General features: G+C 40.5%; 2 protein-coding genes across 6 annotated transcripts in view; one reads left to right on the top strand and one right to left on the bottom strand.

Annotated features, from left to right (window-relative positions):
- Positions 1 to 1,397, bottom strand: part of elp4 (elongator acetyltransferase complex subunit 4) — a 73,360-nt gene extending 71,963 nt beyond the window's left edge. Inside the window, exons 1-2 of the mRNA XM_012855147.3 lie at positions 1,220 to 1,397; positions 181 to 216 (exon numbers count right to left, since the gene is read on the bottom strand). Of these exons, the coding sequence (XP_012710601.3) occupies positions 181 to 216; positions 1,220 to 1,397 (214 nt within the window). The remainder of the gene's footprint in view (positions 1 to 180; positions 217 to 1,219) is intronic.
- Positions 1,398 to 1,471: 74 nt separating this feature from the next.
- On the top strand, positions 1,472 to 22,414 carry immp1l (inner mitochondrial membrane peptidase subunit 1). 5 transcript variants are annotated; one of them, XM_036136399.1, is made up of 9 exons: positions 1,498 to 1,582; positions 4,665 to 4,783; positions 4,951 to 5,031; positions 11,397 to 11,507; positions 11,620 to 11,708; positions 12,460 to 12,586; positions 21,586 to 21,696; positions 22,002 to 22,148; positions 22,254 to 22,412. In XM_036136399.1, exons 3-8 carry the CDS (start codon positions 4,966 to 4,968, stop codon positions 22,119 to 22,121), a joined length of 624 nt encoding a protein of 207 aa, XP_035992292.1. In that variant the 5' UTR covers positions 1,498 to 1,582; positions 4,665 to 4,783; positions 4,951 to 4,965; the 3' UTR covers positions 22,122 to 22,148; positions 22,254 to 22,412. The 5 variants fall into 5 exon arrangements, with proteins under 5 accessions (XP_035992294.1, XP_012710604.1, XP_035992292.1 ...); XM_036136402.1 differs by lacking the exon at positions 4,951 to 5,031; XM_036136400.1 differs by lacking the exon at positions 22,002 to 22,148 and having other exon boundaries at positions 1,502 to 1,582; positions 22,254 to 22,414.
- The last annotated feature ends 3,239 nt before the right edge of the window (positions 22,415 to 25,653 follow it).

Raw genomic sequence — 25,653 nt, 5'->3', positions numbered from 1 at the left:
TCCTGTCTAAAAAGAATTTCGCTATGATACAACACAGTGACTATAAAGATTCTTAATATTTACAGCAAGATGAAAAACATACATATCGTCTTCCATGACTGATTAGCAAAACAAGAAACTCAGTGTGTAGAATGTAGAAGATGAATTGCCTATTTTAAAAGTGTATGGACAAAGGCTCACCAATGAGAAGCACTGTGCCAACTGCTAATCCACCACCTGTTAGGGAAAGAGAAAAATATTATGTTAACCAATCACTAATTTTCAGAAAAGCCACAAGCATAATCACGTAAGTCTGCTGCTGATTCTAATGATCTCCTTGTTTCTCTCCACAGAACCGAGTCCCATGTTTAAGAAAAGGTGCAGCAGCACAGATTTTTGTGATTATGTTACAAATGGACATCAGAGAGCGAGCGTTATAGCACATAAGGCTAAACGATTTCCGGACTATAAATGATTGTAATACTATTTCTGAAAATTACAGTGTATTGCCACTAACAATATACTGATGATAATACTGATGATGATACTGATGAAAATCAACGCACACTTTTTTTTCTCTTTCCTTTCTTTACTAATTGACTATTTCCACACCACACTCTTTGAGCCTTAGCATTTAAATTATCCATATGCAGAACGTGTTAAGACACTTTGGAATATAGCATCCAACCAAATATTGCATATAGGCAGTCCTTTATGATTGTTATATTGCACACACTGATATTGCAACGATGATTCAATATATTGTGCAGCTTTAATCAAGCAAGTTATGGTTTATAAACTTGAAACAGCTATTTATTTTGTTTGTTTTGTTGCTTTTCGTCTGATGCAACTAAAACAATGCCGGAAAAAATACCAGATTAATACCTGGGAATACAAGAAGCTATTTTCTATGGCATAAATGAGATAAAAGGATCCAGAATCCAGACCTTTTTTTGGAGTTAGTTAAATACCGAAATTAGAAAAAAAATTATAATAATACAATCAGGCGATAGAAACTTCTCAATGAGAAGAAACAAAACAAAGCTCCGGGTGAGGAAGGGGGGTAAGTTCTGCGAGCAATTCTGGCTCCGACAGAGATCCACCTCTTTGCTGCGGGACCTTTTAACTCGCAATGTGTTGAGACTGTGTGAAGTGTAAGCTTGTATGCAGCTGACCGAAGCCACTCTGCTCAGAGCTAAGTTACAGTCGCTGCTGGCCTGAGAAGCAGCGGGACACTGACCGAGCAGATAGTCCAACGAAGTGACTCCGGTGGAAACCAAAAGCTGTCCATTCTGGACCGAAGGTCTCGTTCCGGGGATGGAGACCAGTTTACTCCTCGTTTTCTTCTGGAAACTCGTACTATTAACCGGTAAACGTTCAGCTGGGGCTTCGCCCATACCGCTCACGGGAGCTGCCATATTGCTAATAATGACGTCGATGTTGTTGCGCATGTTGTCCAATCAAAAAGAAGCGTTCGGCACAGCTCGACCAATGACGATGCCGTTTGTTACGTCGCTGTATTCCGGATGCTGTCAAGGGGAAGTTGTTGTCGGTGCATGGTCACAGCGTTGGACTGGAAACCAGAAAGGTGCCGCGGGTCCATGTAAGTTAACAGCTGCCGTATGAATGTGTATCTAAGGTCGCTTCAAATAACCTTGAGCTCTTGTGTTCGTGGGAACACCTAGAATCTAACCAGGGCCAAGCCATAGCTGCTCGCTGCTGGCTTTGAACAGAACACAGACTGTTCGTTCAGTGCTTAAAAACACCCCAACATGTTGTATCTACATAATAGAAGCGAAGCTCATCATTGGGTATTAAAACAATTATATTTCTGAGGTTTGTGATCATTGGATGAAAGAGCTTTTTAGTGATGACGATGGAAACGTCTTGATTTGTGATATTCGCTCTCAGTTTTATTATTGTTGTTGTTAATATTATTATTATTATTATTAATAATAATTTTATGAAATATACCATACAACTTTTATTCATAAAGTGCTTAAAAGCAGCCAACGGATGAAACAAAGTGTTGTACATAGCAACAAACTAGTAAACATCCATTAAAAAGCAAGAATAAAAAGATAATGGGTAAAACCACTTAAAAGAAACAATAAACCTATTTAAAGCAAAGTCTCGCTTGTAGTAAACACCAAAGAACAATAGTACGTTATATTATTATTATTATTATTATTATTATTATTATTATTATTTAATTTATTAAATATACCATACCACCTTTACACATAAAGTGCTTAAAAGCGGCCAACGGCTGAAAATAAGTGTTGTACATAGCTACAAACTAATAAGCATCCATTAATAGCAAAAATACAAAGATAATGCATAAAAACACTTAAAAGAAACAATAAACCAATTTAAAGCAAAGTCTCGCTAGTGGTAAATGCCAAAGAACAAAAGTATGTTAATATTATCATCAATATTATTATTATTATTATTATTATTAGTAGTAGTAGTAGTAGTAGTAGGTGTAGTAGTAGTAGTAGTAGTAGTAGGTGTAGTATTGTAGTAGTAGTAGTAAATACGTTTTTATTAATGAAGCAGTGAGTAAAGACATTAAAAAATAAGATGAAATGGTCAGTTCTGGATAGATCACTTCTGTAGTAAAACCTGCACATTTTGAAACAGTTATTTTAAAAGCTCAACAAAATGAATACATCTTTGGGGATGTCCACAGTCGGACATGCTGGTGTGCTTTGGATCATTGTCCTCCAGGAATAGCCCAACTGTGCCTGCGCTTAAGGCCATTAGCTGATGTCCAGACATTGTCCTTCAAGATGTTCTTGTAAAGAACAGGACGCATGAGTCTGTCTGTTAAGGCAGGTCGCTCAGGTCCTGAAAAAAAAGTATATTCCGGTCATTTTATACCTCCGACATCTAGGACAAGACAGACTCCTGTCATTTACAGAAATACTCAAAAAGATGAGTCCTCAGTCGTTGGATGCATCAGAGATAAACAGGAAGCTGAGTACAGGGATCTGGTGGACCTCTTTGTTGCCTAGTGTGAAAACAATCATCTTACCCTGAATGTGAATAAAACAAGGGGGTGACTTTAGATTTCAGGATAAACAGGAATAGGTTCAACACCGTTATCATCCTCAGAGAAGAAGTGGAGGAATATATCTTCTATAAGTCTGTTGACCTCTTCTGCCATCATCTGTTGGGATAGCAGCATCAGAGCAACTGACTTAAAGAAGCTCAACAAGCTATTAAGCAACTGTTCTGGGGACTCCTCTGCAACCTCTGGAGATTCTTCATAAAATAAGTAACATTATGGACAACCCCGAGCATCCTCTTAATCAGACTGTCTTACAACAACAGAATATCGTCAGTCAGAGGTTTCTCCAACTGTAAGACAGACCGCTACAGGAGATCCTTCCTCCCTCCAGCCACCAGGATCTGCAATAACCCCTATAACATAAGTTACACCAGCATTTTTAATTCCTCCTTCCGATTAATGAAGTATTTTTGAATTGAAGTAGCGCCAGACCATCAAACTAACACCTCCTAGTTTTACTTTTAGGATGATTTTATTTTTCTGAAATGCTGTGTTAGTTTTACACACGCTTTCCAAAAACTTTCACTCCTTTCTTGTCGATTGACAGAAAATTGAGTTGCCGATGCGGCCCTGAAGTAATTTTGGTGCTATAGTCCACATCTGTTCAACGTTTTCTTCCATCTGTGGGTTACAGCTCCCACTTGGGTTGACTAGCGTGAAAGACTGTCAATAACTTTATCATGTGTTCTTAAATTTATTTAGATCAGGACATTATCGATTCATTTTTTAAAATCTCACAGCCTACCGCATAGGGCTGGACAATATTTAAAAAAAAGTATATCATTAAAATAGAAATCATATTGATCGATAAAGATAATTATCAACAAATTCAAAACATATATTTTAAGGGCAGACCTGGCCATTTTATGCTGTTGCTCAGCAACCTATTTTAAAATAAAGAACAGACAAACCGCTGAATTCAAAACGCAACCCTTGATTCAACCAACTTTTTACCAAAACTGCATGTTTTTAAAAAAAGAAAAAATAATGCGTGCTCTCTGAACTGTTTAAAGGGGGCGGAGCTTGGTAGCAGAGCGTTCCTGGGTCTGCGTTTGTGATTGGTTGGGAGGATGTAATGACTGTAATATTAACTACATGGCTAGAATGCATAAAGAAGGAAAACTGTTATTCTATTGAAATTTTTATTGACCTTTTTTTCTATCATCGATATACGTCTATCGATCGATATGTATGATTATTGAATTATCATCCAGCCCTACTACTTCATGTTGTCAGACAGTTTTTTTAAAGGGATTTCCTAATTCCACAGGCCTGGCAGTCAACAAGCCTAAGTGAAGTTGAACTTAGATGTCCTAAAACACAGTTAATCACAGATGATTCATGATTGACCGCGAAGGACAAAATCGCTTTTCATATTTGCTCAGATCATCTTTTTGTGACAGTAAAATGGTTGAATGATCGGAAACGTTTAAGCGTGACAAAGAAGAAATCCGCAAGGCAGCAAACACTGAGCAACTGTATTTGCAGCATAAAATTAAATGACGAGGCATACGTCATTAAAGTTCTGTTAAACATCCAAACTTCTTTTTACCGCATCAGCGCCTTGGTGAAGCATTTTTGAGCACTTCTAATATTCCTCCTTTGTTTTTAGGCCTTCATGGACAGATCACGAAGGCATAGGTTTGGAGAGGAGGGCCTCCAGTCTGGGAACTGCAGTCTTGTCTGTGATTTCTGCCTCTGTTGGTATCTTTACTTCACGAGTGTAAAGAGGTTAGTGTAAGACCATCTTAGGGTCTTCTTCATGAATGACGGTAGTAAGGAGAAGAAAACGGGTCCATGTCTGCCGATGCTGATCCATTCTGTAGTGGAGAAGAAATTGCTGAGCCACAAAGCGAAGCTTTCGGTTTAGTGGTTCATCTGTGCCCTGACCCTTACAGGTGGTGATACGGATCATGAGAGAAAGGACAACATCTCAGATACAGCCAGCTCAGGTGGCTGGGCTAACACTTGGAGAAGGGGTGAGCCGTTTCGAATCAGAAGGACTCAGGACAGGTTCCTCAGGCATCCGGTCGCGATGCCGTTTGGGTGCTTCACTTTGAAGGTTTCTCCAGCAGCTCGAGCTGAAAAAAGGCCAGATCCAGGACTCACTGGAGAGACTATATATCTCTGCTGGCCTTAACATGCTCCAGGATCCCGCAGGCTGACATGCAGAGGGTTCCCCTGGAGAGCAATAGCTGAGTTATGTCTTCGAGCTATTACCATCCAGACCCAATGATGGATAAGCTGAAGGCGATGGATGGATGTTCAGTCTATGTAACCTAAAACAATAGACTGATCTTTGATTTATTTCAGAAAAGAAAAGATTTTGGGGCATACAACTACTTTTATTTGTTTTGAGACCATCAGAATATCCTAATTGGGGCGATCCCTGTTTAATTTGAACACTCCATAGTCCACTAGGATTTCTTTTGTAGTCGAGGCTGATCGATGCCATCCTCAAGACAGCTGTAAGAAGCTTTGTGCAGGAGAGAGAGGCCAGAGGCAGTGTAGGATCGCAGGATGCTGTGATCCTCCCGAGGAAGCAATCGCCCAACTGCTCACTTTACAAACGCTCTCAGCAGAGACAGTCCTGCTGTTTTGACAGCCCTGTTGAGACTCATGCACGGTGACAGGACACCAAGGGAATAGATCATGACTGACAACGCCGGGGTATGTGGAGAGACTACACGAGCCAAATAAGATGCTCTGACTGACCTCCATTTTGAAAAGGAGAATTCAGCTTCTACAGTACAACAAGTGCAGGGATTTCTGCTCATCTGCGCCGCATCGTGACTGTGAAAAACAAATCTCCGTTTGGAATTTTGCTTCCCAAAACAAAATTTTAGTATGCGCAGAGCACGCCGGAGTAATTGCACGAAAATAACACGGCATTTTTCAAATCAGGATTTAGCGAGGAGGGTGTTTTATTTTTTTTCTTACTTGTATTATGTCAGCTGCTGTATCTGATTGAGCTAAATAATAGCAGCAGTCATAACATGTCAGCCCCTTTTCCTGGTCTGAATGTTTGGCTTTCTTCGGCCTTGCTCAGCCGTCGGTGCGGGGCTGCTCTGAGGAGTCCTAACTTTTTGTGTCCAGAGGATGCCAGATTATCATCAACATGCACTAAAATTTATTTGGTTAACGCTGAAAGGAAAGCAATAATCTAGGAGTGCAGGCACAATAAGCCAGGGTAGGTTTTTTTTTAACAGCAATTTTATCAGAGGATCCCCCCCCCCCCCCTCCTCCTCCTTCTACTTATTCTGCCTCCTGTATTTTGAATTCCTCCATTCTGGTTTGCCCAGATGTTTTTTTTTTTTATTTATGTTTTTTGTTCTTTAACAAGGCATTCAGAAACAATAAAAAAAAATACAAAACAGGTCCTCTTGGCGAATTGGGGGAAACTGCAGTCTAAAAATTGTAGGTGAGGTAAGACGTCTGTCACTAGTGGGCATGAAAAATATGGCAGCTAGTGTCAAGCTCAGGCCGGTGGATAACCCAAACCCCTTTTGTAAATCTGATACAAGCGCAGATAAGATCGCTCCGCTCTTTCAGCACAGAGCCAGCACCGCGCAATCTCTTGACGGTCAATACAATAAGGCTTAGCGACTGACTTTCCATTGAATGTAATTGCCTGGGGACTGTGTCAGCCTGCACTTCCTTTCACTGCGCAGCAGTTGTATTCATATCACTTGGCTATTATTTGCTCTGGCTGACCCTTTGATTGTAGGTATAAAGCCCGGTGCTCCTCAAATAGCAGCCTCGCTCAGCTGTTTCACGGCTGCGTTGCTGTTAGCAACAGTAAAAAAAAAAAGAGCAATATGGAGATCAGTCTTTTTCAATTAAACCTCATATAGGGGGCAGAATCCAGGGGGACGCGGGGATTTTAGTCCAGACACCGTCCTGGGACTTTTACATCTGTCACTCGCTATCCAGCCAGGTGTCTGCGTTTAAATCTTCAGGATTAACTCCGATTGCAATGATAGTTGAAACGGACCCCCCCTTGTTGCCAAAGCTCCTCCTTTTTTTATATATCTCACATTAAGATCAAATCAAGCCATGCGCAACAGGGCTCTCTCCCCACCCTCCCCTGCCTTCTGCTGTCCAGAGAAAGACATCAGAGGTGGGATCCGTCCCCGCTCCGGTCTGGCTGCTCCTCCAGACTCCCTTCCATCTGTGATCCTCGGGGAGAAGAGGAATATCTGACAAGGGGCTCATAAGCCTCTTAGCCCCCCTGTTGCCCGGCTCTCTCTCAGCCCATGTTTTCCTAATTTAGTTGTGTAAGAAGTCCGCTGCAAGGCCCTTGTGTGCTGTTTGGATTGAAATTCGCTTTGTGGTCCTAATAGACTGGCCATGTATATCAATTAACACGACTCACTCGTGGCAGGGTCAAATCTCTTGAGACCTAGTGGAGTCAATTCCTTTCTGACTATTTCCTTATGGCTTCAATAAAGTGCATTTAATTAGGTATCACTTTTGGTTAGCTCGGACTGGCTATCTTTCTGCAGTATAGTTTCCTTTTTAGCTTCTTTTTGATACCCTTTGTTTTGGGGTTAATACAAATCTGGAAACCCCCGTTCAAATGCCAGGCTTTTGTGATGTAAAGGAGGCCGACATAAGTGATATCAAATCTTGTTCAACATGTGCTGTGACATTTAGTCCTTTACAATTCAAGAGAGAAAAAAAAAAAACAAATCTGTGTGAGGGCTGGTGGTGTGAAAAGAAAACGAAGAATAAAGTTGACTTACCTGGACATTTAAAAAGTCCGTGTTCAGAGAGGTCAGAAAGGATGGCAAGAATCTTTTTGTTCAAAAGGTATCAGTCAGTAGAGAAGGCTACAACAATGTATACCATGATACCAAATCTAAAAGGTATTTTCAGCACATAAGCGGCGCTGTATGTCATCAAAGGAACATCATGCTCACAATGAAACCTGGCGGCGGCAACCTTGTGTTCTGAGGATACCTCTCATCAAATAAAACTTTTTTTTTTTTTTTTTATCAAGGTGGATAAAATTTTTCAATAGCTCATCCCAGCAGTTTTGACCCAATAGCCTAATTTCCTAGAAAGCTGATGATGAAGATGTGTTTTAGGTTTTAGCCTCACAGTGAGTCCAGGCATACCTCAAAATCCAGAGTGACTGTGAGAGAGTCCAGAATTATGACTGATAGAAAATGGGAGGGCTGAACATAATAGAGATCTCCTCACAATCTGATGGTTTTGGAGAACATTTAAAAGTAGTTTTGGCACGCTCATGGAACGTCTACTGAACCTTTTTCTTTTCCCTTTTTTCTTGTAGCCAGTTTTCAGTGGTTACTTGCCACATAAAATATGAAAAACATTGAAATGATTTGTCTTTCTATCCATTTTCTATGCCCGCTTATCCTTATAGAGTCAGGTTTGGTGGTGCCTTTATCAAGCAGTTGTTGGGCAAGAGGCAGGGTACACCCTGGACAGGTCCAAACTTATTTATCATGATCTTTTCTTTTTTTTGACATAGCAAAATGTTAGTATTTCTGCAGGCTTCTATACTCATTTGAGAGCCACTGCAAGATGTCATATGTAAATTGCAATAATCCTTTGCCCATGCTGTATTTGTCACCCTATAATAATCAATTGAATTCAAAACTATAAATTCTGTTAAGTAAAATGCAGCCCATTATTTTTGCTCTATGGTCAATGTTGGTTACATAGTAGCCAACGGTCATTTTAGAGTTAGCAGTTGGTAAATGATTGCGAATGGAAACCCTGATCTGTGAAAGTCTAATTGAAATCCAACAATCCAATCATAATTTGAGGACCTCTTTATAAGTGTCATAAAACTTGACATGTGTCGTATAATTTCATCCAACGTTTTCAGTCCATTAGGAACATTTCTAAATAAATATCTTTAAGTCACACTGCGAGATATTTCCCCTGCCTGTATTCCTCATCTGCGGAGGTCCCTTTATGCAGGGAATTCTGCTGGCATTTTTGCATTAAATACGTTTTCCGAAGGAATGAATTATGGTTCCTTTCGATAAGAGGATCACAAAGTTAAACACACAATGAATTAATTCCATCTGCAGCTATTTATTAGAGATCCCCCTCTTATCCTCACTGTAGCGCTGCGAGGTGACAGCGGGAGGCCGCCGGTCACAGATGGTTCTGCAGGGAAGGATCCTTTGACTTCTCTTTTTTTTTTTTTTTTTTTTGATGTTTTTGCTTTCTCACAAACACGTTTGCTGTTTAATCCCGGATTAGCCGAAGGACTTTGTGTTAGTTTACAGCTGTAATACAACATTCAATTAATGCTCTTCGGCCGACCACCACACACACACACGCACGCACACACGCACGCACACACACATGCACGGGGTATTTCAGATAAGAGATAGTATGGGTTGCCTGATGCTTGGCCTGGGGAACATTAGATGTAATACATATTCAATCAGAAGCCTCTGTGGATGTCCACCTCATTCTGAATCCCAGGAGTCACTTGAGCTCATATGTTACCGTTTTCATGTTGCATACAGGTGAAGCCTTTGTCAAGGCGTACGAACACACACACACACACACACACACACAGACAGGCACACTATCAGTGACAGAGGGGGCCTCAGAGAACCAGGCGGCTGCATATGGACTCTTGATATCAGTCACTGGCCGTGTGATCTGGTTATGCAAAGTCTGTTAATCCCTACCTATGATGAATGCACGGAGGGGAGGGAGTGTGATGAAATAGAGATATGAGGGCAGCTGTATGGGAGGCTGTCCACTGCGCTCCGTGAATGAGCGCTAACAAAGATTCCTGATCCCTGGTCCGGCAGAAGGAGGTGCGCGCCGGAGACCGCGTCTGAGGGTGCGTTACAGTGCCTCGGAAATGGGAACGCAGGTGAAGCAAGCTGAGACTAAGAGGGAGAGGCGTGAACACGCTGCCTTGCCGCAGAACAGAGATTCGCATTAACCCTCAGTCCACTTTCTTGCCAACAGAGGAATTAGAGGGCCAGAGGTGTTATTGTACCAGGTGGGGGAAAGACTTGAGTTTCCAGAACAAGAAACAAGATGCATGCTGGAGCCGAAAAAGGGGGCATTTCATTTGGGCTCCAGGCAGGGTATCTATATGTCCCCCCGCCCCTTCACCTGCTTGAGCCCTGCTATTCACAGTATTTCTGAGAAAGGCGAGGGTTGCCAGGGGTGACCGTGGAGCAGAGGGAAGAAGCGGTGGGGAAGTGAGAGGATGGAGTCTATCTTTTTGGGATCAAAAAAAAGATGGCAAATAGGCCAAAGAGACACACGAAAGAAAAGACGGAGGGTTTAATAGGTGAAATGTAGTTGGGATGAATGAGAGGGACCTGTGTGTATAACAAGAGAGAGAGAAGAGTGGAGGGGGGTAATGGGATTAGGGGTAACACCTTTGGCAGGACTCACAGAGCCACCTGACACCCGGTCTGTTGGGAACCCGGGGAGAAACGGGGGGGTGGGGGGGCTGGGGTAAGGGAGAAATCGGGGGTCCTAATCCTTGTCCATCTTTGGGAAGTCATTCCCAGAGCTCTGAGGATTTGGGGCTTTGGTTTCCGCTCTGCTTGCTTTGGTTAATAATACCCTGGGAGGGAGAGGGAAACGTGGCGAGAGAAAGAAGGAAAGAGACAGAAGGAATAGAGGAGATGAAGAAAAAGATTTCTTTACCCTGTGGAGGGCTAGCAGGACAGCAGCCTGAGAAAAAAGAAAAGGGATTGAACCACGTACTGACATCTAAGCCCGACCGTATACGCTTCCTGTTTTGTGGATGTGCAGGTGTGTGAGGGCTTCTCTGCATATAAAGCCCGCGTGACAGCGTGTAAATACTAGCTTGCCGTCTTCAGTTGATCCTGCAGGTTGAGTAAAAGTCAATAACTCAAAAGTGGTCGCGGTGTTTGCTCAGAAGACGTATTCCTTGTGTGCCTAAATGACGGTGTTTGCCGGGCTGTTTGCGAGTCTGCCGGAGTGTTTTTGTGTTTCTATGGTGCCGGCAGGAGCTGATAACAGCTCTAATGATCACGGTGGCAGCCGAGGCAGCACAGTCAGGGAAGTAGGTGAAGACAGGGCAGGCACTGCCTGGCTGGACGTGTCACAGTTTCGTGTGTTTGTCCATCACCTTAGCTCGAGGTGTTGATAGGTCCATCGTCCACAGGGTCAGAGTGCGGGACAGTTTTCTGGTGTGAACTGGCCACTCAGCCCCTGAGAATGAAACACTAAAGAATGTGCCATCTGAGCAGTAGGCCAACTTTGACAACCTTGTCCACACCTTTAGAAATGAAACTCCTCACAGCTTCAGGTTTTTTTTTTTTTTCTTCTTCCTGTAACTTCTGACTGCTCTCTTCCATAGGTGGAGATGTTCCGTTCTATGCTGGGGAAAGCCCTGGGCCTCGTGGGTTACACCATCCAGTATGGCTGCATAGCACACTGTGCCTTTGAATACATTGGAGAGTTTGTGGTGGTTTGTATTATTGGGATTACATTATGTAACTGATTTGTCTTTTTCATATGTTATATAAGCATGTTTGTGCACAAAAATAGGCATTTGTTTTTGTTTTTTCATCTTGATTTAGTGTTCCGGTCCGTCTATGGAGCCCACGATCGTAAACCATGATGTTGTGTTCTCTGAACGGATGAGTCGCCATCTTTTTAAAATACAAAAGTAAGTTAGATGGATTAGAGATTTTTGTTTGCTTCACTGAGAGATCTGTGTCCGGTGTGTAGCTTAAACCCAACGTTTGGATTCTGACCTCTCATGATTGAAGACTCTTTGTTCTCCTGACCAGAAGAATTTTGTGATTTTACCAAAATAATGTATCTTAACAAAATAATGTGTTCTAATGACCATTATAATGTTATACTACCATTCTGTTTAAAGCCGTCTACCGCTACATTGAAATGAGACACAAGAAGGGATCAGGAAGGTTAGCCAACGTTTTTATTTTTGTTAAAACAGTTCATAGTTCATCGTATAGTTTAATACTCAGTTTTCACTGTGTCAAAATGTCTGAATGTGATGCAGCTATTCTGTAAAATGGTTTCATATATGAAATGCCTTGAAAGTGTTTGTGTTTCCTTTATCTTTCCATATCTTACATAAATGGTTGGATTTATTCTATTGCATTAATCATTAAAATAATAACAAATCGATCATCATTCTTCTATATATACAGTTTTCAACTCCGTGGATTGTGCCATAGTTTACTTTTAGATGACTCAACTCCATTGATAAGCAATTAAACTGATTTGATTGTGATGTTTGTGAGATTGGTTGGTTTCTGGATATAAACCTCTTTGAAAGTTGCTGTTTTTTTTTTCTACAGGTCGTTTTGCAAATATTATCCATCAAATCCGAGTTAGTACATCACATGTTGTATGTCATTATATGAATATTTGCATTTGTATGTTTTCAGGGGTGACATAGTCATTGCAAAAAGTCCATTCGACCCCAACATGAACATTTGCAAAAGGGTTATTGGACTGGAGGGCGACAAGATCTGCACTAGTGCCCAGTCAGACCTTTTCAAGACCCACACATTTGTAAGTATATACATTTATATCATACACACCTACAGTATACTTGTTAAGGTGTCAGAATCTTGTTACCTTTTTTTTTTACATACATTCAGTTATTTTCTGTTTTAAAAAATGAGGATTCAGTAATAGTTTTCCCACAAACAACCACAGCTCAGGGTGTTTCCCAAAACGAGAAAAGAGTACAGTTAAATACAGAACGAATGAAAAATGTGTTTAGTACAGAACACTTGATAGTTTCTCTCACCCTAAAATGATGAGCAGAATGCTTATGCATAATGCAAAACTGTGTCTCAGTTGTTCTTTGTGTGTCTATCACAGTCTATAGGCTTTCAGAGTTGTTTACATTTTAGACCATACGCACCCATTTTGTGTCAGTGGTCAAAATATCAGCTTTTGACAACACCTATATTTCCTAAGAATGGTGATAAAACCAGAGAATGAACAGGGTTTCTGCTGCCGAAAACCACTGTCATTGCTTTTCTATTACTGCTCTCCCCAACACCCACAGCTCAGGCCCGCAATCTCTCTGAAGCCTGTTAGAGTTAGTGCCAGCCGAGTGGACAGACTGATGGGTGGGAGGAGGAGGGTTGTCTGAGTCTGTGTTTGTGTGTGTGTGTGTGAATGAGTATATGACAGTCCACAAACCAAAGGTTGTGTTTATGTTGCATGTCTTTGAATTTACTTTGTATTTTATAGACTATGGGCAAACGCTTGAATAAGTTCAGAAAAATATAGCACAAGGCCAAGCTCGCAAGTGACATTCATCAAATGACAAAGTAAATACTTACTTGTACTATCTTTACCTCTACATACAAGTGATTGAAAAAGTGTGCAATATTTCAGTGCAAAATGTTCCACTTTAAGTAATTCTACCACTTTAAACTACTTTGTTTGGGTTAAGGTAAACTTTTTGTTTGGGCTTTTTCAAGATCTACCGCCGGTGGCATTTTTTTCTACTTGATCTCATTTTTTCTACTTGAATATGCCATAGAATCAGGCTTCTATGGCATATTCATCAGCAGGTTACTCGTAGTAAAGTGCAGTTCAAGGGGACTTTTCTAGTGGGCTGTTGGCAAATGATGCCTCAATAAAATTAATCTGCATGTGTTTAATAAATTCAGATACTGTTAAATATTTAAAGAAATATAATGCAGATATTTTAATACTTTTACCAAGTGTTATCTGGTCTACTCTTTTGCCAAACATGGAAGTGACACTATATATTTTTGGAAACAGGGGCTGTATTGTCTCCTGTTTATCGGTTTTGCCCTAAATTAAAGTTAAGGTTGTCATATTGTAAATAATATTTTTTGGGTTCTATCCAGAAATAACTTTTAAGTCTTCAAAAAAATTTGCCATGGTGTCAAAAATTGTATCTAGTATTTTTCGTAGTATCAATATCAAGATTGAAATTTTAGCATCTCGACAATCCTGTGTGAAACGGGAATTGTTGAGTTAAGCTGCTTTCATTCGGTAAACCCAGAAGCCTCCGTTCACACAGCAGTAACATGCCTGTGATCTGCTGAGTCTGCAATATAAGTGGCTTTGTCTCATCAACTTTCAGCTCTTTCACGTTTTAATATTATAATGGTGTAAAGATCAGTCTGTTAAGTAGTAGAAATCGTCGGATAAAAAGCTTTCATTGTGTTAACATTATTTGTTTTCAATCATTGGTTTGTTTCTAGATAATTAAAATACATCCCGTGGCAAACAATACAGAATCACTTCTTTGCAATGATGTTTTGTCAGTTGTTATGGTAAATAGTTAAATACAGTTAAAAATCAAATATTATTCAAAACCATTCATTGTTGTGTATTTCTGAATTTGACCTAAAATATCTGATACATAATGAAAGCTGCACTGGGTATATATTTTTACCCAATTATTAGCTTAGTTTTAGAGATAGTAAAGGATGTTTCAAGTCAATACACAACACTTGGCACGTATCAATGCGCCATGTGGGCTGCCCTTCTCAACAACTCAGCCTATGTAACTTGACAGGGTTGGATCCATTGGCGAATGGGTCATGTGACCAAGAGCAGGGTTGTAGGTCACATGAAACATTCGATTGGCATAACAATAAAACAGATATGACACCTGATATGACTTATTTTTGGTTCTCTGATGTAGGATTTAATCTAGAGAAGAGGTCAACCGACACATCGGCCGGCCGATATTTTTGGTCGATATATATATATATATATATTTTTCTTGTATCCATATTGGCCGATACGTGTATGAATTCGCTGATCTATTAGCGCATTCAGCAGCCATGCTTTGAGATCACGCGGCGCGCATACATTGTCACTCCCACAAAGAGAGGCTGGTAATGTTGTAAGACGGTGTCAAGGACCAAGGTACGTTTTCAACTTTTAGAAACCCATGTAGGTTTAACTGTCTAATTTAGCTGTATCTGCCCTTTGAAAGTCTGTCTCTGTCTCACTGTAGGCAGGAGACAACAGTGGTGTGTGTCTATTTATGTGACTAAAAACCCTCGCCTCACCTCCAGCTGGCAAGCTGACACTGCTGTGCGTGCGTTCGTTCCCATGGAGAATCATGTATCCACATAAAAATAATTGCCAATCACTATGCGTACATCATCTAACGTTACATAAAATTATGTCCATACAATCCTCCTTCTCCGAATTGAACTAAATAAGCTCTTTTCTCTCTGGGACACGTTCATTAAGTACTAGCAAAGCTCTGCCGCAAGAGTCGTGACGCTTGTTTTTTTCTGTGTACCTTTGAAACTGCAGTGTGAAGCTGATTGTTAATATTAGCTGGTTTAAATACAACTGTTGAGACTTTTATAAAATTTGTTATCACGGTGTAATTTTTATCATGTAAATGGAGGAAGAAAAAAACAATAATCGGCCTCAAGATTGGGTCCCAAAATATCGGCAACACATATCGGGTATTGACTAGGTCAGGGGTCACCAACATGGTTCCCTCGGGCACCAAATAGCCCCTGAGGACCACATCATGTGTCCACGAGCCTGTTCTAAAAGAATCACAATCCACAACCAAAACTGTATTTTGTTCTGTTACTCTTAACCACACTTACATTTATATAGATTTAAAAATGACAATGTCTACAACAAAGCATGAAAAATTTATTTATTTTACATAAAATTAAGGTGGCCTCTGAATCTTCTAGTTCAGTAATGGTAGCCCATTGCATGACACAAACCCCAATGTAGTAGCTCTCAGTTTCAAAAAGGTTGGTGACCCCTGGGCTAGACTGATGTCAAAATAATCGGTATTGGCATCGGCCTTAAAAAAAAACTTGTATTTGTCTATCTCTAATCTAGAGCGGTGAATGTGGCCTTGTCTTTACAAGTAACTCCATGACTTCTCAATCTTCTGGTCCAAAGCGGTCTGCTATCAGATTACTTTTGTATCAGTGCAGTGTTGCCAGTGGCCCTCAGGGGCACTAAACCTGGGAGCTACAGGTCAAGCGTTCCTAGTGGCTAAAAGTTTCTGCTTAAAATGCTAAATCTAAAAAACATCAAAGGCATTTTTTTTATTTAGCTCCTACGGATATATTATTATTTGACAACATCTAATGTAACTGAGGAAATACCTGTTCAGATAGATGTCCCCTATCATAGCCGCCCCCCCCCCCAGGCAGAGAATCTATGCGCTTGTGTGTGGTTATTATGATGGTGTGAAACATTGTATGTAGGACCTGCAAAGATGATTTTTGTAAGGTAGTGTTAGGCTCTGTCATCACCTCTTTTCTTGTTCAGGCAGATAGACAGACCTGTCTCCTCCAGCCTCGGAGATCCAACAATGTACTAATTGCTCTCTCACCTTTTCCGAGTCATCGCTATTGTGTCACAACAATACCGGTTGATCCCTAATGTTACACCAGGGGGAGAGAAACAGATATGCGAGATGAAGTGCCCGCCATACTTTCAATTCTCTGCCGCAAAGTTATGGGTGAAGCGACGGAGGAGAGCTGAATATTCACACACAATGTTAACGGACTATAATTCCTCACCCCAATCATGTTAAAAATAATGAGCACCGCAACAGCACGGTTGTTAAACAGCAATCCTCCGCAGCGGAGAGAGCTCCGGTTTCAGCTCCACTCGACACGTCTCTGACAGGTACACAATGCCTGGCGTCGGACCAACCTGCAGCCACAAGACCGCCGCTGTCTTTCCCATCCATCCCGGCCGACAGTCCGCGGCTTATTAAAGGGACGCCGTGTATAAATACTTTAAGCTTGTGTTTGAACTTGCTGTTTAGAAATGTTTGTAGAAATCTGTTCCAAGTCAAAAAACAGACATTGACACTGATAGGAAAAAGATGACAGACTACTTACTCTTCTCATCTGTCTGCAGGCAAACTGCCTAATTAATGGCTCTGTGTACATATCTGGGTGTGTGTGCACCTTTTGCGTAATTTTCTGGCGGAAAATACAAAAGCGATGAATTGCTTGCGTCTGGTGGTGCTTTGTATCTCTGGTTTTCTGGTTTGCTGGTTTGTTGTTGCGAGAAGAACACAGGAGGCCAGATAATCATTTTTTTTAATGGTCCATCTTCCACATATGTTTGTCTTGACTGAGGGCTGAGTTTCTCCTGTAAGGACGTTTTTTTTCCCAACATGAACTAAAACAGTGTTTGCCAGCGGTCTCGAACTCTGGTCCTCGAGGCTCGGTGTCCTGCAACTGTTGGATGCGTCTGCTTCAAATCCCCCGACTCCAATATGAACTCATTAGTAGAGTTCTGCAGAGACTGACTGCATGGTAAGGATGTTGCTCAAAGGTTTCATTCAGGTGTGTAGGGTAAGGGACATATCTAAGAGTTGCAGGACACCAGCTGTCGAGGGTTTGAGTTTGAGACCACTGTTGTATGCCTTGAGACCTTCCGGTAGCATCGCTTCGCTCGTTGTGCAAAGAAAGTCGTGTAAAATTTTGATGACTGAACAGTAGTGACTAATCTTTTCTGCAGCACGGTGCATTTTCTTCTGGAATATAAGTGGATTTTACCTAATAATTTCTGTTGAGTGTGACAGATGAAAATCTTTGTTTGAATATTTTGAATTGTCTGATTAAGGATCAATTAAAAGAACTTTCATGAATTTCCTTAATTTTCTGGAAAAAAGAGAAGAATACCTGGAATACATAAGAAGTTATGGTATATTCTTGTTTTTTTCCCCAATGTACTGAAGAGAATCCATTGAATCTGTATATTTTTTTTCCATATGTCCATCTAGCAAAAGTAATGCAAAGCCCAGTTAGAATTTTTACATTATGATGGATCAACACAAAGTAGTGCATAATTGATAAGTGGATAAAAAAAATACATGGTTGTACAATGTTTAGAGTTGTGTGCTTTTTTTGTTTAGCCCTTGAGTCAACACCATCTTATCCTTCAGTCACAGCTGCAGGTCTTTTGGGGTATGTCTCTATCAGCTGTTCGCCACTAGACATGGACATTTTTACCATTTACCTTTTGCTAAATAGCTCAACCTCAGCAAAAAAAAGGGTGGCGAGCATATGTGAATAGCCTTTTTTAAGTTTTGCCAAATATTGTTATTTGCATTCCAGGTCTAGACTTTGACTAGGCCATACATAGGTCAGGTCCATGGATCCAAAGACATGGATGTTCTTTGGACCTAAACTCCTGCTATGGTTTCAGCTGTGTAATTGGGGTTGGTGTACTACGATTTTTATATATGCAGCTCCTCTCGAGTTTTTCTTGGCTTCTTCTCTGCTTAATACTTTCTTTACCCATTTGCGACATACTTACCATTTGTGGACCATGAATTAATATGGTGTTAAACAGCAAAATGTTTCAATCTTTGCATATTTTAGTAACAAACCCTGTTTTAAAATTCTCCCCATTACGCCTGACCTTCTGCTGTGTTCCTTTGTCATCATGATGCTGTTTGCTCGCTTGTGTCCTCTAACAGACCTCTGAGGCCTCCAGAGAACAACTGGATTTACACTGAGATTTTACTACACACAGTTTACCTATAAGGTGACTTTTGGATGCATTTGGTTGCACTGGATGGATAGGGAACTGTATACGCATGCGCGACACAGTTTCAGGTTTTGATTTGTAAAATAAATTGTTTATATTAAATGGATTTTTCCTTCCAGTTCACATTAATGTAACATTTTCTGGTGGTTTATCGGACAAAATTGTAACATGGCAAAATGTGAAACTATGTATTAATGCCTTTACAAGGTACTGTAGTTTCCATTGTTTGTAAAGTTTGTAAATGTTACTTGAATGTTGAGGATGCTGCAACCTGGCACGTGTCTTTATTCTTAGAGCAACATGTAGTGACTGTAATCCAAGGGTACGCAGCTTTAAAAGCCAGATTTTATATGATTGAAACCAGTTCTTCTCAATTTTACTCGGCATGAAGTTTGTGTTTAATAATCGCTATTTTCTCATTTGCATTGTTTGCTTATTAAATTGTAACACAGGGGAAAGTTTTTAAACAAAAAACCTGAACTTACTTAGATTTTATCTAAGCATTTTTTTTATCTTAGACTTTTTATTTAAAAAAAACAAAGAAAATAAAAATGTTTGTGTTAATCTGAACCCCAAAAAAACCCAAATACTGGAACAGTGGATTTCTGTTGTTGTTTTTTTTGCTCTAAGCGTATTACAGGTTTGTAAAAAGTATCCAGATCACTCATTTGCCCCCATTTGTAATTTCTGTAGACAAAGTATCTGCTTAAATCATCATGATGAAAACCAAATAATGAAATAACAAAATAGTGCCTATAACTGATACAGAATAAATCTAGCTCTATTGTCAGCAACAAGAACGTAGTACGAGTCACTGATTTTTTTAAAACGCTTGCTGTATTTAACTAAGGAGTTCATTGATATGCCACTATTCATACACAAGGCAGTCCAACGTATATTTTAGGACACCAAAGAAGGGACAGAAACAAAACAAAGCTTTAACTTAAAAGCATTAAACAAGTGGTTCAAACTGATCATTAGTCTTTGATCAAAGGCTGCTGTAAACAAAACTGTTTTCAGTTCTGATTTGAATGAACCAAATGTTGCCTTGTTCAGTTCTGGTCCTACGAACACTGAGTCAGCAAGTCTCTGATGATCCGAGGGTTCTACACGGTTCATATTTGACAAGCAATCCTGAAATGTATGTCGGCCCAGAGCAGCAGTTTAAATCTATCCTCTGCCAACCAGGAAGCCAGTGCTGCTATTTAAAACGTTGTTGGTGTTGGTTAGGACCCTGGCAGCAGCATTTGGTTGAGTTGCCATAGCCTGATTGAGTTCTTTTTTTTTCCTTTTTAGAAAGACAGGTAAAAACACTATGCAAGTAACCTAACTTTGTATCGAGAAGTCCTTTATTCTGATGATATTTTCAAATTGAAAGTAAGTTGATTTGGTTACAGACTTTATGTAGTTGTCAAAACTTCGATCCGAGTCCAAAACTGCACCCTGGTTCCCGCGATGCTCTGTATGATGAATGGTGTGCGCACCAGGCTAAAAGCCACAGGATGTTTTGTGGATCTATTTACTGTGCAACGAAAAGAAAAGTGAAAATGTGGTGATACTATAAAATATTAAAAAAAATGTTTGTCTGCATCAACTGCCAGTGCTTGCACAACAAATCTACACTTTGGACACCTGTGCACGATGTTTTTGCAGACTTTAAATTTTGCTGATCATTTAAATATTCATCAGCAGTTTTGGAAATGACCCTGGTGAACTAATGAACCCACCAGGCTCGTCGCTGAGGGACTTTTTATTAGTGTTACTTTATTGGACACTGTATGTATCAGCTTTAGTGATCCAATCAAACCTTTATATTTTGTTTAAACGCGTTGAATAATTAACAGAAGAAATGTTGGAGAGGCGCTTGACCATTTCTAATCAACCAGTTATGTCTTTTTGGATCAACAGAATTTGGATGAGGGTTTTGATGTTTAAAAAAAGCCAGATTATGATTTGGCAGATGATGATCTGGCAGATGACGGTGGCGTTTCTTTTTCCTGTGCTTGGGAGCCAGCATATGTTACCATGTTAATGAGGTGTAATAGTGAGAATCCAGCATGTTGACATATGGTTCTCAGATGACTACTTTAATGATATTCATTTGTGTCGTTGTTAGTCAGCGAGTTGTTTACCTCATGTTAGGTCAACGTGTCACTGGCTTGTGATTATGTCACATCATCTGTCTCAATTATCAAATATGAAATGAAATGTAGCGTCCCGCATTAAGACTGGGGAGTAATCAGTGGCCAGAGCGATGGGAGGAAGGAGCTCGGCCACAGGAAAAAGCCATGACATCATCCCACGGCTAGTTTCCTGCTTCCTTATTCACGTTATTCCCTTTCTTCCAGAGGACTTTTGCCGTTAAAAAAGTTAGGCGACACAAAAATAGACCCGTGGATTGTGATGCCCATTATGACAATATAATGTGTTGTTGATCCTGTCTGCACATATAGGGGGGACAGCACACTTAATTAGGGCCTTGACAAGCCTACTCTCCTAAAGTGATGAGATTAATCATAATTGGTGTCACTGTGAATTAGAGCCTGCTTGGCTGACCGCCCCACTGGCAGGTCGGACCGCGGTGGAGACCCTTGGACGCTGCTGCTAGCCGCAGCTTAGTTCTCTCCCTCTTTCTCCCTCTGTCCAGCTATCTCAGGCCCCTTTCTGGCTTTGCCCTCCCTGGGTAAGAGGGGCGCAGAACCCAGCCAGCAGCCTAATGACCCTGTTTGAAGTTCTCCTAAGTCTCCATCCCCCAATCCCGCTCGTTGCCATGACCCCTCTCCCGCGACAGTGCGGTGATAAAGAGGGACCTGCAAGTCGACGTTAGCTGAGGGCACTCTTTGAGGTGGAAGGGGTGGGGTTTAGGTAGAGTTTTGTTACACTGCAGGAAAAAAAACTCACTTTGTCATGCTTACATGCAGTCTCGGGACTTGATTTCTTTGTTGTACTTTGGACAACTGAATAAGCAAGTCATTTTGTCCATATTGTGTGTGTACCAATGTGTTCAGGTTCCAATGGGCCATGTCTGGCTGGAAGGGGATAACCTTAGGAACTCCACTGACTCAAGGAACTATGGCCCGATTCCCTATGGCCTCATCCGAGGTCGTGTATGCTTAAAGGTAACATGCAAACTCAACTTAGAAGTGTTCTATTTCGTAAAAATTAAACCATCAAGATCTGTTTTTTTTTGTTCTTATCTAGGGTTGAAAATTGGTAAATTGTTCAGAGTTGAGCCACTTTGCATTTATTGTTCTCCAATAAATCCCCCCATTATGGCCAAGTACTAATCAGAGATTATAGTCAGTTGGAAGTTTGAAACAAGTGTGTCTGATTGGCTAAAGCCTGGGCAGCATATTGTCTAGCTTTCCATTCTGCTATGTTGTCATGTCACCGGATGTCATCGCGACCATGACCCTGGAAATAGGTCAGGCAACCTTCTGTCCACCCGATTGGACGACAGCACTCCACTGGAGGCCCTGCTACGACATCTGATGAAATAACAGGATTTTTAATGAGGTCAAATGCATCATTAAAAGCTGTATAAGGGAGTGTGTCCACAATGTGAAATAAGGTGTTTTTTTCCCCCTCTATAATGGCTTTATTTTTGTATTAACAAAGTCTTATTTCTCCTGTAACTCCTTGTTATTCTGCTTGTTTTTTTTTTTTTCTTTCACAGCTCTGGCCGCTGCATAGTTTTGGCACACTGAGTGAAAGCCCGACCAAACGCATCATTAAAGCTCAGAGTGACTCAGACTCAGATTGACGCATCCCAATTGTTTATTTTCCTGTACTTGGTTTGAATCATTTCTTCTGATTAAAGCGACTATTTATTCAATTTTTCTGAAGTCGTTTCTGCTTAATTACGGTCAGACACATTTTAAATGCAGGTTTTCTTTTCTTTTTTTGGCAAAAGCACTTAGCATTCATACGTGATTAATGGAGCTGCTTTAGAAGTACCAGAGCCCTTTGTCATCTGGGGCTTACAGTGTAGCTGTGCAGCACCGTATGCAGAGCAATGCATGAGCACGGTGTAAAACTGCGTATGGAGCAATGAATTCCAGGGTGAAAACTAAGCCATGCAATAAACAGTAGACAATCAATTATATGCCTCGCAAATAGAGAATTATGTTTTAAATCTGTAAGTTTCAGGAAAATGTCACACTTAGAGTTGAGTAGATTTATTTCTATTCAATTGAAGCTTGAAATAAAGCCACTTGTACCAAAACTACATAATGATGCAGGAATGCTGCGTATGCTTTTCTACAAAACAATATCTGTCAAAAAATGTCATGTCATGTTTATCCTGTCTCGGCATTATGACCAAACACAAAAGTCCCCGACTGTTCAATATTTCATCAAGGCTGCAAGAGCCATTGGAAAATTTAACTATGCAATATTAATGTGTACTTAGTAAAGCCTCTCTCGCTACTGAATAAGTTGTTTGTGTTGAACTTTACACTTGTGACAAAATGTTTCCAGGCCTTCTATATTATATCATTATGTGCAATTTTATTATTTATTATTATTATTATTATTTATTATTGTCAGCTTGTTTTAATCACGTCTGAAACATGGTCAGTTTCAAAATTGCGCATACTTGCATTCATTTATTACATTGTAGGCTACTTATCATGCCATAGATTTAAATAAGCATAAGTACATGGCATGTACTATGTGTAGTGTCGATAATTTGCTTAAAATGTTTATTATAAAACGCATTAATGCAATTAACAGTTCAGATTTATTCCTTAAAGTCTCGAGCTGACCGACATTAAAGTCTGTGCTCTTTTATAGTACGGAACGAAACAAAATATCAGCTGGGAAAACGGAGCTGGTTTCAGGGAGAGAAAACTAAATCACAGCAGCGCTGCACATTTGCAAGCCTTGCCCCCGCTCAGACCTTCCTGGGCACGGGGACATAGCAGAGCGTTTCGCATACTGAGCTCAGCTGGTCATCCTCCGAGGCAGAGAGGGGACTCTTCTCTTTGAGCTCCCCGAGGGAAGCAAGTTCTGGGCAGCCGTGGGTCCCTGTCCAGCTGCTTCATCTGTCTGGAGGGGACCAGAGGGTCACAGACAAGCCTCTCTGTGACACTGAATTATCTGCCTGAGTGTGACTGTGCCTGCTGGGAGAGACACTCAAGATAATATGAGTGTGTGTGCTTATGAAAAACATTTTTTTTATTTTTTGTTCCAGGGATTTGCTTCAAGCACATCTTTGTTCTCAAGGTTTTACATTCATCTGTTGCGTGTCAACACGGCTCTGCTGTTTATCTGAAATGCTGACACAAGTAATCTCAGCATGTCCCCCTTAAAGATGCTTCCCCGTAGAGGGAGCAATGGCTGTTTACTATTACAGCTCAGTTCCTAGTGGACTAGAAAGCTGTTCATAATTTAAGGAATGTCAGCAAGGTTAAAATCTGGAAATTGGGGTTCCACACCACCTTAGGTCTATTGGGACGAGTCTATCATTCTTTCCCCTGGGACAAAGCCCTCCCCTTTGGGGGATAATTAAAACCGATAACTTGGAATTAAAACAACACATTTCTTTATTGCGTTATAACTCCTTGAGTTGAAACAGAGTTCTAAGGAAATGACTAAGGTGTAGATCACTCTCATGCTGAGTGGGCACAAAGTCGAGAGAGAGAGAGAGAGAGGCAGAAGGAGGTAGACATCGGAGGAAGCGGACAACAGACAGCTGTGCTGAGCTATGCAGCAGCGCACAGTCAGGCTGTGGGCTGTCACTGAGGCTGAGGAGTGTCTGCTGCCTATGGTGGAGACAACGGGGACAGAAGAAAAGCGTGGCAATCACGTGTCGCTTCGCATTATGGATATGCCGTAAACAAGTGCACATTAAAGTTTCTGCTAGAGTGAGAAAAAAAAGGAGGAGCTTTTTGTTCATACCCGAATAAAGTAATCCCTTTTAGTCTTTTTGCTTTTCTTTTTTTTTTCCCCTGAACATGCATATCCAGCGAAATTCATTTTCTTTACTCATCTTATCCTGTTCATTGGCTGCCCTTCTGGGCCACCTGTCTAACAGAGTGATGCACCTCCACGCTCACACCTTAGAGCAATTACTTCTCAACTAATTAACGTAACAAACAGGTTTTTGGGATGCTGAAGGAAGCCGACACAAGTACGGGCACACAGGCGAACTCCTCCTGAACGTCCCTCGCTGAGATTTGATTCAGTGATCTTACATCTATGAGCCACTAATACAAACATGTTCAATAAATTAAAAATGTTATTGAAAAGTTCATTTAATTCAATATCTCAATTCACTAAGGGAAACACATTATGTAGATTAACACTGACGGATGATGTTTTAAGGTCTTTATTTCTGTTAATTGAAACTTCTTTCCACCTCCAGCTACTAAAACACATCATTTAAGATTAGAATATTGCATAAGACCAATAAAAAACGCTAAATTTGTCATTAAGAAATGGGAGCTCAATGAAAAGTACTTACGGGTTTAAGGGTTATTTTTTCTAATCTGACAAACAAGCCTTGCAGAAGTGCATATTCTAATTTATAGTATATATATTTGTTATAGGAGAAACAGTGTCATTTATAGTTAGTAATACTAAAAGTAACAGAAAACCCTTAACCTTAAAGATCTTTGGTAGAACACCTACATATGTTTTTGTTTCACAGATGTAAATAATTGTAAAATTGGCATTCTTGGTGCCTATTTGTGGAAATGGGTGCTTTAAAGCTAAAAGACAAACTTTCAAATCACAAAGGCGAACAAGAGCTCATTGTTCGGAGTTTTTCACTTTTTACAGTGGATCAAACATTGTTACACTGAGTAACTTTGTAGAAGACACAGTCGGTTTCTGAATATTAATCTGATCCTGTTTGCATTATAAAAACAAACATTTGACCAGTGAGTTGCATCACCTCATTTGTGTTTTTTTTTTTTTTTATATCTGCCAATTACAGTTTCATCAAGACCCTATGACATGCATTAAATACAATACGACTTACACAGCATGTAACAACTGGTGGAACCAGTCTGCTTGAGGCTGGTTGAAGCTAGCGAGTGAATGAGCATAACTCCACAACCTTACATGTCCAG

Source organism: Fundulus heteroclitus, chromosome 4, assembly GCF_011125445.2.
Source record: "Fundulus heteroclitus isolate FHET01 chromosome 4, MU-UCD_Fhet_4.1, whole genome shotgun sequence".
NCBI lineage: Eukaryota > Metazoa > Chordata > Actinopteri > Cyprinodontiformes > Fundulidae > Fundulus > Fundulus heteroclitus.
This window is presented reverse-complemented; position numbering and strand designations above follow the sequence as displayed.